This window comes from Malania oleifera, chromosome 11, assembly GCF_029873635.1.
Source record: "Malania oleifera isolate guangnan ecotype guangnan chromosome 11, ASM2987363v1, whole genome shotgun sequence".
NCBI lineage: Eukaryota > Viridiplantae > Streptophyta > Magnoliopsida > Santalales > Ximeniaceae > Malania > Malania oleifera.
Genome location: NC_080427.1, coordinates 8215933 through 8232301, shown reverse-complemented (window position 1 = coordinate 8232301; position 16369 = coordinate 8215933). Strand labels below are relative to the sequence as shown.

Here is a 16369-nt window from a genome sequence, read left to right as displayed (position 1 = left end):
TTAGGGACCTTGGAGTTTGGGATTTGCTATTTGGGGAAAAGGTAAGGGCAATTATGTTTATATTGGTTATTTTTAAAATCGAACTCGATGGAATTGCTGTTCACGGTCCCATGTGTGTTTTGGCTACTCATTTGGGGGGATCTAACGGGGAAAACTATGGGTTTTTCATTATTATAGTTTTGGGAAAAGGGGGCGATGGGCTGCATCCCTGGTTTTGTTGAAAATCGAGGGTATATGTTGATTTATACTGTGTTATTGGGATGGTCATGCCTTGACTTGTTTAAACTATATTTGTTTGGAAAACCATAATTTAGATTACCAAATGGGTGTGGTTTGTTTGGTTATATGAGAATGCATGTGAGTGTGATATGTTGAAATGCTAGTAGGAACGCGGTTCTGAAATTGTTCCAGGTACTGAGAGTGTCCGGCTCTATATCTGAGGGCATGTGTTTACCGCCTGCCATGTGGGCAAGAGTGTCCGGCTCTATATCCGAGGGCGTGAGCCTATTCTGGCAGATCAAGCCAAAGGGTGTGGATCCATCAGTTAGTGCCGATAGGATGCCATGGGAGTCGGGGACTAGCCATGTGCTAGTGGCGCCGTGTTCGGGGGTTAACTACGGGCCAACGCCGTATATCTCAGGCCGGCTTCGGGCCGATAGGTGTAACGACACTTGGATTGCTGATCATATGTATGTGTATGTGTGCGTGTATGCACTGTGTAAACTAGTACTGGATTGCATTTAACTGCGTGTATGTTGCATCATGATAACACTTAAATGGCACACACCGATATAACCTGTGTTCTTCCTTATTGAGAGGTGTCTCACCCCTGCTGTACGTACATTTTTACAGGTCCTTCGAGTAACCGGAACTAGCATCCTGGTGTAGGGAGCGTAGTGGCTGGTGTACTGTGGTTAGCGCTTGGGTAAGTGTTAGGACTGTATTTTGGGGGTTGCCATTTTGAGATATATTTGGGCACCCGTTTGTACGTTTTGATAGAGCCTGTTACTGCTCTTGTATAGACTCTGGTATGGTACTGCTTATGTATATATAGAACGACCTTTTTCCGCTGCGTATATGATTGTGTTTGGATGTGTTTAGGGTGCCTGGGAACCCCATGGGGTCGGGCCCTCATCCTTTGTACTATATCTTTGGATGTTTTATCGGATACAGGGACAGGTTAGATTACATTTTCACCCTCGGGATCCTATTTCGGGTTCGGGGTGTAACAAAATTGTAGTTTCTAGTTGAATCTATATGAAAATAATATTCTTAATGATTATACAATGATGAAACTTTAATGAGTGACTTGCTTCAGAGTTGCATGAATTGTGTATGAATGAGCTGGTGTGTAATTTGGTGATAAACCTATATAGGAAATGGTATATTTGTGTTGCATGTGCATTCATTTAATATTCACTGAAATTGGTGTTTGTGGGTATCGCCTTGGATTGCATTCACATTATTTGTTAGAGACTAGGAAAACGTTAGTTGGGGGGGGGGGGTGTGATTACGCATCAAAGTTGCGTAATTAGGCATTTAAATTCATGCATTAAAGACTATAATTTTAATTAAATGCCTGATTATGTCCCATATTTTAACATTGAGCTCCATTTATAATATTTGGGTTTTATTCGATAATTTACGGATTTTTGGTATTTAATTATTGCAGTATAATTTTTAAAAATTAAAATCGAAATTAAAATATACGTGGGCTCCGTGCACATGAACTCGTGTCATGCAATGCAAATGAGAAACTGCTACAATGAGCCATGTACGTGGGTGAACCATGCATGTATGAACCATGCGTGAAATGAAGAGGAATGCGTGCAACTTGAATGAGGCCGTGTGATCAAATTCGTGTCTGAATTTGGTTTGTTGTGGTAAATGGTCAATTGACCGAACAGAGGCGATTTCCAAAACCTTCGAGGTTTCATCGTCCGTCCACTGGTTCGGTTTGCCAGTTCATGAGGTTTGGTTTGTCGGGCTCATTTTGAACTGAACGTTTGGTTAACTGAGGAAGGTGGAAGACATCACTGTCACAATTTGGTCGATCGTGGACGGTACATTCATTTTTGGTTCGGTCGATCGAGCCAAGTCAACACTTTGACTTTCTTGTTAGTTGGTCTATTGAGGCATTTACAACGCCAATTGTTTGGTCAACCGAGGACCTTTGAAAATTTTTCTTCTTCTTTTGACCTTATATAATTTTATCCTTATTTGTATATTTTTGCATTTAGGTTTGAGGGGATTTTTCATCTAGTGAACTAAGGTCAATCTTGGGCCTTGAGTTAACCCAAAAAATCTAACGTCGGTCAACCGAAGGTGATCCCTAAGGTCATTCTACGGTCTTTTGAGCTTATGCATCCTATCATCCATGTAATGCAATTATTACAAACCATATTATTACAGACGAACAAAATTAAATGCAAATACAATTGACAATAGTGGTCTTCATTCCCTTTGTTTCTCCAAACGCCATTATATGGTGTGAGCATTGAGTTTCTTATGACATCATCTGTATCTTTGTCATTGCGTGCTAAGAATAGTCTTGTGCAAAAACTCAAGACACTGGTAAGGTACAAAACTATTCGTCATAATCAAAACAGGATATGACCTATAAGGTCAACATCAATTTCTCGAACTTTCTTCCCCACACACTTAGTTTCTTGTAGGAAAATTATATTAATTCTTCTTCTTATCATTGTGTCTACAATTTTCATGCTTTTACCCATGAGTATCCTTATATTCCAAGTTACTAATATAATCCTAATTTCCTGAACTAACGCCTTTACCTGCCCACATCCAAATGATGCAGGAACCCTCATATATTTGACATCATACCTGGGCGCCGACACAACGCTTCGCTTTGGGGCGATGACCTAGCCCACCCTCACCTACTTTTTGTTATACCTGAGTGGTACAAGTGCAACGCGTCGCACGTAGGGGATGCCCCCAACAGATATTCGATAAAGATTTTGTTGTAATTGGTGTCATCCCAAAAGGAAGGGGGGTGAATTGGACATTTAAAACTTTTCGGCTAATTTAACACATTCCACCGATTCACCACAGTTCATATCCAATTCAACTTATATATGTATATGTAAAATGAGTTTAACAATAAAAGCGAACATACACGTGTGCAGTATCTTATTTAAATCAAATGTGTGTATGCAAATAATTTTGACATTAAATAAACATTCATACACATGCTGAAATTAAAGTGCAAGAATTTAAATAAGATAGAGAGAGTGACACTAGATTTATTATCGAGGTCGGCCAAACTAGCCTATATCCCCGCCTTGGGTATACCCCCCCATAAGGATTCCACTATACTTGCTCACTTAACCGGGTGGAGTAGAAGCCTTTTACATCCTCTCCTTATGGGGTGAGGAAAACCCCAGCTCAATTACTAGGTTGAGCCAACCTAGCCTCACTTATGGGGCTGAAACTCCCCAATTTAATTTCGGGCTGAATCGAACCGGTCTCACTTAAGGGGCTGAGAGTCCCCAGTTCAATTAACGAGCTGAACCCAACAAGTACATTAAAATCATTTTTGTACATGAAAATGCTTCTGAAAATACAAGCAGAAATGTACTAAATAAGCTTAATAAAAATACGCACTCCAATGATATGAAATAATGCTCAAGGGAGTAAGGGTGCTTAACAATATTTAAACCCTAATAAAAAGTTTTCTCCAAAAATATATTTCAATAATAATATAGGAGAACTTAGGGTTTTGCTCTTTCAATAATTTTTGTACAAATAATATATATGAATATATATAAATGAGAAATATGTTCTCCAACAAAGATTTTTGCAAATAAAAGTGTTTGGAGAATCTGGAGTTTACGTTCAAGGAAGTATTCATGCAATAAATAATTTTCTCTCAAAAGATATTTGTCATGAAAATAATCAGGAGAAACTAAAGCTATACTTTAAAAAAGGTTTTCAAAAATAAAGAATAAGTGAGAATAAGCTTGTAAAGATAAATGCCCAAAAATATATATACTCTCTTCAAGAGTAATTTTGAAATGAAGGAGTGGAAGAGAGTTGGAGAGTTTTGTATAAAAATTTGGTCCTAAAAGAATGATTTAAACAATAAAAAATATTTTAGGGGAACTTTGATTAACAATGGATTAGAGAGAAATTTGGGTTAATCAAAGTTGCTAATCTGAGTTATGTTGGGGGTATTTATAGATTTTCGACAAATCTAACCGTTGAGGGACACACTCGGTATTTTGAAAAAGTTTAATTAAATTTTAATGACGGGGTATTTTGGAAAAGTTTAATTAAATTTTAATGACAGTTTAATGCATTTAAAAAATTCCAACCCGAGAGCTCCAATCGACCACTTTTGTGGTTCGGTCGACCGTGGAGCCAAGTTTGGCCGACCAGGGAAATTTTGAACTAACAGTTCGGTCGACCGACCAAGGTGTCCCAAAGGAGATTTTTCTTTTCAGCGCGGTTCGGTCGACCGGGACATTTTGAACTAAGAAGTTCGGTCTACTAGGGCGTTGAGTTCTCACACATGGGAATTCGGTCGACCGGGTGAAATATACTAAGCCGGGCTTGGTTGATCAGGTTGTGGTCAAACTGTTGACCCGGTCCTAGTTTGGTTGACTGAGTGAAATTATACTTGAGAGTACGGTCGACCGAACATGCATTTTAAGTGCATTTCGGTTCTGTTCTCTATGTATGTTAACCCTATTTATATGATGATTAAATTTAAGAAGATAGAGCATATTTTCATGTAGTATGAAAGGTCCTAAGGTCAGTCTAGATCATTTAAGGACACCGAAAAAATTTGGTGTCGGTCGACCGAAGATATAAAAAATTAAATGCAATTACATTAAATAAACATCTTCTTCATCTTTTTACTCTTCTGTCTTCATGGAATGCGCTTGATCGTATAGTCTTTAAGTTCTACAAGCTTCCATCGCCGTTTCCTTATGTGTGTGTAAAATTAATGAACCTATTTACATGCTAAATACACACATAAGAGACATGTGCGTTGTTAGCATCAAAATAAGGATCAGACTAAAAAAGTCAACAAATTCATATCATAGTAATTCGATAAATTTTACGCTAACTGTCAACTACCTAACGCAACTCTCTTTTTTTACCCGAACTTGGGACTAGTTGTGTGTGAAAAAATTAGGACATCTTAATACAATTTATAACATAGGTTTGAACTTTATAAAATTGGAATATATATATATATACATATATATATATATATATATATATCATACACTCAAAAAATTAAAATCAAGCAACTTAACATATATTAAGATGCAAATTTTCCAATTACTAATCTTCTCATCTTAAACTCCCCTCCCCCACAAAATTTCATTTTAGAATAAGTAAAAGATTAAAAAAAAAAAGATTTAAGCAATTATAAGAGGACATATGAAATTACTATAAACCTTGTCTTTAGAGAACGAAAAACATTACGATGATGTCGATAGCAAGGCTAACATACTTTCATTATAATGTGAACAATGGAAGTGTTAATTTTGCGGTGGACATGCTCTTCACTAATTTGCCACAAACAAGGATGCTCTTATAATCATTCAACTTTAAACAGAAATCCTTGCCACTAAAATATCCAAAAAGCAACGAACCATCTAGTATTGATGCCAAAAACTTTAAGACTATAGTGAACATCATTCTATAATTTTCACCCTAAAACAAATTGGATATGAATAAGAGCTTGATTGTCTTACACTTAATTCACATAGACATGGAAAAGTGAGAAAACGTGGACTTCAAACTATATTTATTATTAGTTAATAATAATATAAAAATATTTCTGCCATTATTAATGCATACCATATTTAATATGCATTTTCCAATTTCTCATCAACATATGTTTGTATTATAAAATATTTCTATTTTTAAGCACTCCTAATATTATATGAACTTAAATGTGCAAGACTAGTTCTCATATTAGAGTAGATTTTAAAAGATATTTACTGCATTTTTTTTTCTACTTCTAATCAACACATATAAAGTAGAAAAAGCTATTCTATATTAATAAACAATAACATTTAATCAGCAAATAAGCTCCTACATCAAAAGTATGCAAAATCTTTGGTGTATCCTTTCAAATGTTGTTATAGTTAAAAGGTTATCTATTCAAATTTTTTAAATTTTCAAAGTAGACTTGATTTTTCTTGCACATTGACTCATTTTAAAAATGAGCAGCTCGGAAGTTATCTCAAGTATAAGAGTTCAATCGTGTAATAATTAGTCCAAGGGCCAGATCGTCTTCTTAGGAAATGCAGTTTAATTCTAAATTTTGTGTTATCCAAAAAAATAAGAAAAGAAAAAGTTTACTAAATACAGTTCAGATTCAGTTCTTGGGATTTTTACAACGAAACTTAAAGTAACGTAAATCCTAATTAAATTTATTATTTGACATTTAACTGACTCACATAATATAATTAAATTTATTTTTTATTGTATTTTTAATGCTAATTATTTCATACATTAAATTCATCTACTATGTAAAATTTCCAACTTATTATCTAAATGTATTATTTGACATTTAACTGACTCACATAATATAATTAAATTTATTTTTTATTGTATTTTTAATGCTAATTATTTCATACATTAAATTCATCTACTATGTAAAATTTCCAACTTATTATCTAAATTTGAAAGGCTAAAAGAAAGAGGATTTCCATAAAAAATATACATATTTTTTTAAATTTTTTTTGAAAATTTATTTCTTTTAAATTTATGAGATATTCTTCATCAATTAAATAATTAAAAAAATTAAATCCTCAAATACGTAGCGAGTCGTTTGCGTGATTCTCCCAACAAAAGAAATTGTCTTTCTTTCTCTCCAAGGTGACCCAGCCAATTGTATTCGGGCCCACTTTGCTTTGTAATAAGAAATTGCCTGTCCCAACGGCGCGCCTCGGGAAATTTAAATTTCCTTTGAAAAGTCAAAAAGCTAGACCCTCAACGGCAATTCTTGGGCGATAGGCGGGGATCGTGCGGCTGGGGAAGCTTCCAGTGCTACTTGTCCAATCCTACGGAGTAATAAAGCGCCACGTCACATATATTCGGACGCGCCGGCATATGTCTGGAAAAAAGCTATAAATATCCCACTTGTCTCTTTACTCTTCTGTGTGGCCATGGGAGCAGAGCAAGAACTCTCAGATCTCGTTTGGTTTTGATAATTTTCCTGGTTCGAAGGTGAAGAAGCTGCGAACAGGCGAAACCTAGCACAGACTGTGATCAGAATTTCTGTGTCTTTCCATGTCGCCGACGCCGGGGAATATAATCGAGAGGTTGTATGATTTCTTTTCACCTTTTGTTTTTGATTTTACTCTCTCTGTTTATTTTGGATTTTATATTGTAAATCTGATTTCGGTTCGGGTTTAATATTGATTTCTTCTGCAGTCCCTTTTCAGTTTAATCTCGATGACTTGACTACGAACGTGTGATTATTTTATTTTGGACGATAAACTAAACAGTCTAAACCCTTTTAGCCCGCTGCCGTCGCTTCTGTAGTTGTGTTTTTTTCTCCCTACCTTTTTGTTTCGGACCGTCTAGGGTTTTTTCTTGCGTGTGTTCGTGTGTAACAACAATGGAGTTTTTCCGACTTGATCGTCGACAGTCTTTGTTTAGAATTGTTATATACTGGTTGAATGTAACGAAGGATGAAGAACTTTGATTCTTTTTCTGCAGAAGTGTTATATGTTGACAAAAGGATAGTTACCTTATGGTCTCACCCCTTGAAACATTGGAGCGATATTCTGAAGATGGGTAACTACAGTAAATACAAATTCTAACATGGCTTCCCAATTCTTTAACCACGCCAGGAAGAAGAAATTAGCATCCGGGCGGGATGGATCTCTACCTGTAGCTGAATTTATTTGAATGATAATTGTATACTTTATTTGTATGGTTCTCTGATGAGCCACTTCTTCAAATGAGTGAGAGACTGGGTGTATTGGGGTTTAGGTCTTAGAGTTTTGAGAGAAGCCAATCTTTATTTGTACCACATCATATTCCGTTCACAGTAAGATTTGTCTCTTTGTTCTACTTTGGTTCTCTTTGTTCTATCTACTTTACAAAGCTACTTTTGATTTCTCCTAAAAATACGTGTTTTTGATATCTTTAATTGTTCATAAATTTAAAAACTCAAATATCAAACCTTATCTGTTTTGGAAGGAAGGAAAAGGAAGGAAAGGGAAGAAAATGGAGCGAAAGTTTAATAATACTTTTGTTTGAAAGTTCTACTTTTTTGGGATGGAAGGAGTTGAAAAATTTTCTCTTTCCTCACTGTCTATTTGAAGCTCTCTGAATCTAAAGTCTCATTTTCTTTTTCACTGTAATTAATAAAAACATGCATGTAGAAATTAAACTCATTGCTTTCCCTCCATTTATGTTCTTTAAAATATTGCTTTTATTCCCTCTCACTCAACAACCAGAATCTTATCAGTACGATTGCTACGAGCCGAGCTGTGGCGAGCTTGAGCTTGAGCTTAACTCATTTGTTTATAAGCAATTTTGAGTTGAGCTGAAGGTCAGCTCGAGCGTAAAGTTTTCTGTTCGAGTTTAACTCGTTTAGCATATATAACTTGAGCTTGATTCGACTAAAGTTCATTTTACATATAAATGAGCCAAGCTTGAGCTCTATCAGCAATACTCAACCATCTCCAGCTCGAGCATATTATTTTCTGTTTCAAAGAATATTTATTGATAATTAATAAATTTATTAATGTTACTTGACTTAACTAAAGCTCGTTCCAAACTAATAAATGAGCAAAGCCATTCGGCTAATTAAATTTATTGATATTAATGATTATACTATGAGAAATATATATATATATATATATATATTTTTTTTAAAGTAAACAAATTTAAAATAAAATTTAATGTGATTAATATTGAGTTTGTTCACAAGCCTAATATCATGCTAGTTTATGAACCTAATATCAAGTTTGTTCATGAGTTGTTAACGAATTGATATACAAGCTAGTTTGCAAGCTTTTAAATGAATTGGCTCGTGAGCCTAACAAGTCGAATACGAATAACTTCGAGCTTGACTCTTTCAATTGATGAGCTCAAAACTTGAGCTCATGCTCGGCTTGTTTGACTTAATAGATGAGTTGGAGCGAGCCATTATCAACTTGAGCACCAATTAGCTCGCTCACGAGCGGCTCGACTCATTTGTAGCTGAGGCTAACAAAAGAACTCGAGCAACTGTGGAGTCTGTTGGCCATGATCTTACTAATACAGTTGTACAGAATAACGCAGAAGATATAGGCCTGAAATCAGAAGGATAAACAGGGTTTTTTATTGTAAGAGAAGGGTTAAAAGAGTAGGATTTGCCTGCTTGCAAAGCTTTGAGTCATTGAAGAAAGATAGGACAGTAGCCGCTTCATCTAGATAAGCTTTTTGTTTGATGGCAGCCTCAGATGGTCAGATATAGCAGTTGGGTTTGAGTTCAGGATCTGAAGTTGAGCCTGATTCAATGCTCGTTTTGCAGAGTCAAGCCTTTCATTAATGTGGAGTCTGTTGGCCATGATCTTACTAATCCACTTGTACAGAATAATGCAGAAGATATAGGCCTGAAATCAGAAGGATAAACAGGGGTTTTAATTGTAAGAAAAGGGTTAAAAGAGTAGGATTTGCCTGCTTGTGAAGCTTTGAGTCATTGAAGAAAGATAGGACAGTAGCCGCTTCATCAGATAAATGATGTACCAGCAACTCATAAAATTTGGCACTAAAACCAGCAGGGCCAGGAACCTTCTCATGTGAGGAGGAGGAAGCTTTTCACTCTCTTCTTTATGAAGTGATTTGCCTAGGATAAATTTAAGAGAGTTTAAAAGAGAGGATTGCAGGTCAGAATTTTGTCATTAGGAGAGCCAAGCAGATTAGAATAGAACTTCGGAAGCTCATTATTGATTTCCTCAAAAGATTTATCTGTTTACTGTTTTGGGTTCTGATTCATGTAAACTCTTTTATTATTTATAGAAGAAGAGAAGAATTTATTGTTGTGATCACCTATTTGGAGCCATGACACCCAAAAATTTTCTTCATTGCCTCAGACATCTAGATAAGCTTTTTGTTTGATGGGAGCCTCAGATGGTCAGATATAGCAGTTGGGTTTGAGTTCAGGATCTGAAGTTGAGCCTGATTCAATGCTCGTTTTGCAGAGTCAAGCCTTTCATTAATGTGGAGTCTGTTGGCCATGATCTTACTAATCCACTTGTACAGAATAATACAGAAGATATAGGCCTGAAATCAGAAGGATAAACAGGGTTTTTAATTGTAAGAAAAGGGTTAAAAGAGTAGGATTTGCCTGCTTGCAAAGCTTTGAGTCATTGAAGAAAGATAGGACAGTAGCCGCTTCATCAGATAAATGATGTACCAGCAACTCATAAAATTTGGCACTAAAACCGTCAGGGCCAGGAACCTTCTCATGTGAGGAGGAGGAAGCTTTTTACTCTCCTCTTTATGAAGTGATTTGCCTTGGAAAAATTTAAGTGAGTTTAAAAGAGAGGATTGCAGGTCAGAAATTTGTCGTTAGGAGAGCCAAGCAGATTAGAATAGAACTTCGGAAGCTCATTATTGATTTCCTAAAATATTTCTGTTCACTGTTTTGGGTTCTGATTAATGTCAACTCTTTTATTATTTACAGAAGAAGAGAAGAATTTATTGTTGTGATCACCTATTTGGAGCCATGACACCCAAAAATTTTCTTCATTGCCTCAGACATCTAGATAAGTTTTTTGTTTGATGGCAGCCTCAGATGGTCAGATATAGCAGTTGGGTTTGAGTTCAGGATCTGAAGTTGAGCCTGATTCAATGCTCATTTTGCAGAGTCAAGCCTTTCATTAATGTGGAGTCTGTTGGCCATGATCTTACTAATCCACTTGTACAGAATAATGCAGAAGATATAGGCCTGAAATCAGAAGGATAAACAGGGTTTTTAATTGTAAGAAAAGGGTTAAAAGAGTAGGATTTGCCTGCTTGCAAAGCTTTGAGTCATTGAAGAAAGATAGGACAGTAGCCGCTTCATCAGATAAATGATGTACCAGCAACTCATAAAATTTGGCACTAAAACCATCAGGGCCAGGAACCTTCTCATGTGAGGAGGTGGAAGCTTTTCACTCTCCTCTTTATGAAGTGATTTGCCTAGGATAAATTTAAGAGAGTTTAAAAGAGAGGATTGCAGGTCAGAATTTTGTCATTAGGAGAGCCAAGCAGATCAGAATAGAACTTCTGAAGCTCATTATTGATTTCCTCAAAAGATTTATATGTTCACTGTTTTGGGTTCTGATTCATGTCAACTCTTATTATTTACAGAAGAAGAGAAGAATTTATTGTTGTGATCACCTATTTGGAGCCATGACACCCAAAAATTTTCTTCATTGCCTCAGACATCTAGATAAGTTTTTTGTTTGATGGCAGCCTCAGATAGTCAGATATAGCAGCTGGGTTTGAGTTCAGGATCTGAAGTTGAGCCTGATTCAATGCTCGTTTTGCAGAGTCAAGCCTTTCATTAATGTGAGAAAAGAATTGCTCATGGAAAGACTTCATCTTTAGTTTAAGAATTTCAGCTTCTGATAGAGTAAGCAATGGAGAACCATGGCAGGTGGAATTCTAACTATCAGATAGATCAGAACTGGAAAAAATAAAATTTCGAACTCTAAAGAAAATTATAGAAATTAAACTCATTGCATCAGAAAATCGTGTAAATTAAAAATTATAAAAATTAATAAATAACTAAAAAATAAAATGACAATAAAAATGTCACTTTATAATACAGGTATGGGCTCTTGTATTTGAACTGTAGTCTTTGGTCACTCGTTGCTTTTGAAATCTGAGACTGCCAAAAGAAAAGTTCAATAAAATAGCATGAGACCATCTCATACATTCATAAAATAAAGCACATATGGACATGGACATACTTGGATAAAAGGATACTTATATACCGTTTTTTCCTATTTATTTTGTGTCATAAGTTACTGTCTTTTGTTGTCATTATTTTTTGTGCTCTAGGAAGAAGAGGTCACGGGCCAGACAGGATGGATCTTCTGTAGCTGAGAAAATTGCAGAGTGGAAGGAGAACAACAACGAATTTGATTCTTCTAATGACGAGGGAAAGCCAGTCCGCAGAGTTCCTGCTAAAGGATCAAAAAAGGGATGCATGAGGGGTAAGGGTGGACCGGAGAACTCCCATTGTAGTTACAGAGGTGTAAGGCAGAGGAGATGGGGTAAGTGGGTCGCAGAGATTCGAGCGCCAAACAGGGGTAGAAGACTCTGGCTTGGCACATTCGCGACACCACTCGAAGCTGCGATGGCGTATGACAAGGCTGCAAGGGCCATGTATGGTCCTGTAGCCCGGCTGAATCTTTCAAATAATGCTTCAGTGAAGGAAGCACCTACATCAAGCAGTGATTGTTCGTCAGACATATCAGCATCACCATGCATGGATTATAGTTTGGATTGCTTAAAACCAAGCTGGCCAGAAGATTGTGACTACATGTTGTATGTGCCAGGAACACTTGATTTGATATTACCAGATCTTGTGTAAATTAGTTGGAGAGACAGAATGCAGAGTGGACAGAATGCTAGTCTGCTTTTTGGCAGATCTTCAAGCTATGGTCAAGTCTGAGTTTGCAAGCAAGTAAACAACCCTCCATGTACATTCAGATAATCCTAACGGCAAGTACATAACCATCCATGAAGACTCGGATCATCCTGTTTTGAATTTTTCCAGACTTCTGAAATGATTTCTTTCTTTTATTCTTTCTTTTTTGGGCAAAGTGAAGCTTTGAGCAATTGTACATTTATGATATTCTTTTTGTCAAAATGACATGTTTGTTCTAGTTTGTTCGTTGCTGTTGTCTCTAGGATTATGCCCCTGGCTTGTTTTTTTTTTAAAGTTGTTTTTCAAGTTGAATATTCTTTTACAAAGCATGCAATTGTTTTCTGTTCTCTGTGTTTCATAGTGCAAACCAATTTTAGTGTATGTTTTTGAACTTTAATATGGATAATTCATTCTCCTTGTTTAAGTAAAGCTGAATTCTGGCAGTGAATTCTGGTTCCAATTTATTGACCCTACATTGCTATTAATTTTGGCAGTGAAGTTTTATTAGATTGTTTTGGTATGTAAAGATCTCTCCTCTCTCTCTCTCTCTCTCTCTCTCTCTCTCTCTACACACACAATTTGGACAAAGGAACTTGGTTTTTTTTGTTGTTTCTGTATTGAATTCCTAGGTCAAATTTCATATATAGCTGGAGCTTCGTTACTGTTGTAAATGCTGCTGCTGCAGCAGCTGTAGTAGTTATTTGGTTCATGCTTTTCTGTGTGGATCCTTGCTGCCTGATTCTACCCAGGTTCCCCTTCATTTGTAAGAAACATGCCCTAGAAAATCATTTTTCCATATGGTAGTTTACATCTAGTAGATGGAGAAAGGAAATTAAACTAGAGAATACAATGCTTCTCTACATCAGTAGAATACTCCAATTCTGAATTTGGCTGTTGCAACAAAAAAATAATCAAATTCCTTTTAAGTCAAAAAATCATGTCTTTTGATGATAAATAAGCTTTAAGTTTCTATTATAATTATAAAAATACAATAAAACCATCAAGATTTATATTTGAACTCTAAAGTTCTATGCACATTATTTACAGAAAAGAGAAAAAAAAATTGTCAATGCCAACTAAATATAAAAGAGACAGAATGCTAGTCTGCCTTTAGCTCTTGTGTATCTGAAGTATGCCCTCTTGTTATTTTAGGCCTTCTTGGGTGTGGAGATGGTGGATTTTTAAGCAGCAGGTGGAGTGCAATTTGCAATTGGCTTTTAAATTCTTTTTCAGCTAACACATTTGTTCTCTATTGTGGCTAACCAATATATGAGCTGATTCTCTATAGGTTTTTAAAATGGGGAATTTAGCAAACTAAGCTTGTCATAAAATTCAAACATTTAGCAATTATAAGATTAGATTATATGTGTTGCTAGGATAATAATTATTCATTTTTGAATAATCTAATAGACAACAAGATTAGTATTTATTATTTTGCATCAAAAATTGTACAGATATACAAAGATAAGGAAGCTCTCAAGAATCCATGTGAATCACTCAACCTCTCTATTAGGAATACATGTGGGCACATCAAAAGAGGAGTGTGTGGATAGGGATGCATCCACAAGGAGTAAGTGTCAACATGTCTGTAAGGACGACGTGTTGGCATATTCAAAAGGAGGAAACATAGGCACATTAAAAAAAATTCGCATGGGTGCATCCACAAGGAAGATGCATGGGGATGTACACAAGGAGGTATATGTGGGCGTGTCCACAAGGAGGATGCGTGGTTGTGTTCACAAAGTGAAAGTATGGATGCATCCAAAAGGAGGATACAAGGGCGTGTCCACAAAGAAGATGTGTGTGCACGTCCACAAGGAGGATGCATGTACGTATCTTTAAGGAGGATGTGTGGGAGCATCCAAAAAAAGAATGGGTGGGTGTGTCCATAAGGAAGATACATAGGTGCATCTACAAGGAAGAATGCATGGGTGCATCCACAATATGGATATATGGCAATGCCCACAAACTAGAAGCATAGGTGCATTCATAAGTAGGATGTGTGGGCATGTCTAAAATAATGATGCATGGGCGTGTCCACAAGGATATAGCATGGGTGTGTCCACAAGGAGGATGCATGTGCACTCCCACAAAAAGGATGCATGGGTGTCTCCACAAGGAAGATATCTGGGTGCATCCATAAGAAGAATGTGTGGGCACGATTTTGGAGATGTGGCTCACATTGAGTGGAACGTGTGTGCTAGGAAAGCATGGTGAAGCAAAGAACAAGAAAGTTGGTTGCAGCAAACAGTCGATAGTAGGCTTGACGGTTTTAGCCTCGGGAGATACCTGTCAACGGTTCGAGTCTGCAAAAGAAACATCTTTTGGTATTTAATTGTCGATAGATTTCCTGAAACCATCAACGGTTTCGTTCAGTGCAGATCATGGATTTTGAATCGGGAGATCAGTAGATTGGGAGATTTAGGAGGATTTTACTTCAAAAATTGTTATAGAAGTGTTTTAGATGCACTCTAAGTCTTATGTGGTCATAGGGTTGATATATAAACTATCTTTTGTAACCTATAATGTTAGTTTGACGAATTGATAGTGAAAATGAATGACTTACTCCCATGGATGTAGGGAAATTGCCGAACCATGTAAATTCTTGTGTAATTGATTTTATTTCTTTCCTTTATTCTTATTGTGAGTGATTGTTACACATATTCATCATTGGTTGCTTGCATTACTTGTTCCGATTGAATTTTTTGTTTTCCGCTACATGTTGGCATTGGCATTTAGGCTACTTTGCACAACAAATTGGTATCAGAGCTATTGGTTGCAATGGTTGATATTTCTTCAGCGAAGTTGGATGGAACATGAAACTTCACACTTTGGTAGAGGAGGGTTAAGGACCAATTGGTGCAACAAGGTATGGTGAAGGCACTAGACAAAAAATAGTGGGAAGGCATAGATGATATGAATTGGAAGGAGTTGGAAGCGAAGGTTGCTGCTACTATTAGCGTTTTTCTAGCCGATGACTTGATGTATCACATCGTGGATGAGGAATCACCGGTTGAATTTTGGCTAAAACTGGAGAGTCGGTACGTGTCCAAGTCTTTATTGAATAAGTTGTATCTTAAGGAAAGATTATATGGGCTTGAGATGGCAGATAGTTTGGATCTGAATCAAAACATCAACGTATTCAATTAGATCATTAGTGAATTGAAGCGGGTCGATGTGAAGTTCGAGGACAAAGACAAGGCGTTGATGCTACTGAATTCCCTACCTACGTCTCCTATGTATGAGAATTTGGTTATGACTTTAACATGGGGAAAAGAAACCGTGGAGTTGGAGGATATCATGAGTGCATCGTTGGGGTTCCATCAGAGGCAGAATGTAGTGATGAGAGTTCGCAAGGTGAAGGGCTCATGGTGAAAGGTAATCAGGATTGTGGGAGAGGCAAGTTATAGAGGGGATCGAGTAATAATAGAACTCAGCTGCAGTCTAAGAAGAGGAAGACCGTTGAGGGACACACTCGGTATTTTGAAAAAGTTTAATTAAATTTTAATGACGGTTTAATGCATTTAAAAAATTCCGACCCGAGAGCTCTGGTAGACCACTTTTGTGGTTTGTTCGACCGTGGAGCCAAGTTTGGTCGATCAGGGAAATTTTGAACTAACAGTTCAGTCGATCGACCAAGGTGTCCCAAAGGAGATTTTTCTTTTTAGCGCGGTTCGGTCAACCAGGACGTTTTGAACTAAGAAGTTCTATCGACTAGGGCGTTGAGTTCTCACACGTGGAAAC

General features: G+C 36.6%; 1 protein-coding gene and 1 long non-coding RNA gene across 2 annotated transcripts; both read left to right on the top strand.

The window, feature by feature from the left end:
• The first annotated feature begins 7123 nt into the window (after positions 1-7123).
• LOC131167289 (uncharacterized) lies at positions 7124-8064 on the top strand. The gene is made up of 2 exons (XR_009140086.1): positions 7124-7307; positions 7708-8064. It is a non-coding gene; the product is annotated as an uncharacterized LOC131167289 (long non-coding RNA).
• A 3545-nt stretch (positions 8065-11609) lies between these two features.
• Positions 11610-12863, top strand: LOC131168430 (putative dehydration-responsive element-binding protein 2H). The gene is made up of 2 exons (XM_058127846.1): positions 11610-11626; positions 12034-12863. Exons 1-2 carry the CDS (start codon positions 11610-11612, stop codon positions 12566-12568), a joined length of 552 nt encoding a protein of 183 aa, XP_057983829.1. The 3' UTR covers positions 12569-12863.
• Positions 12864-16369: the final 3506 nt, after the last annotated feature.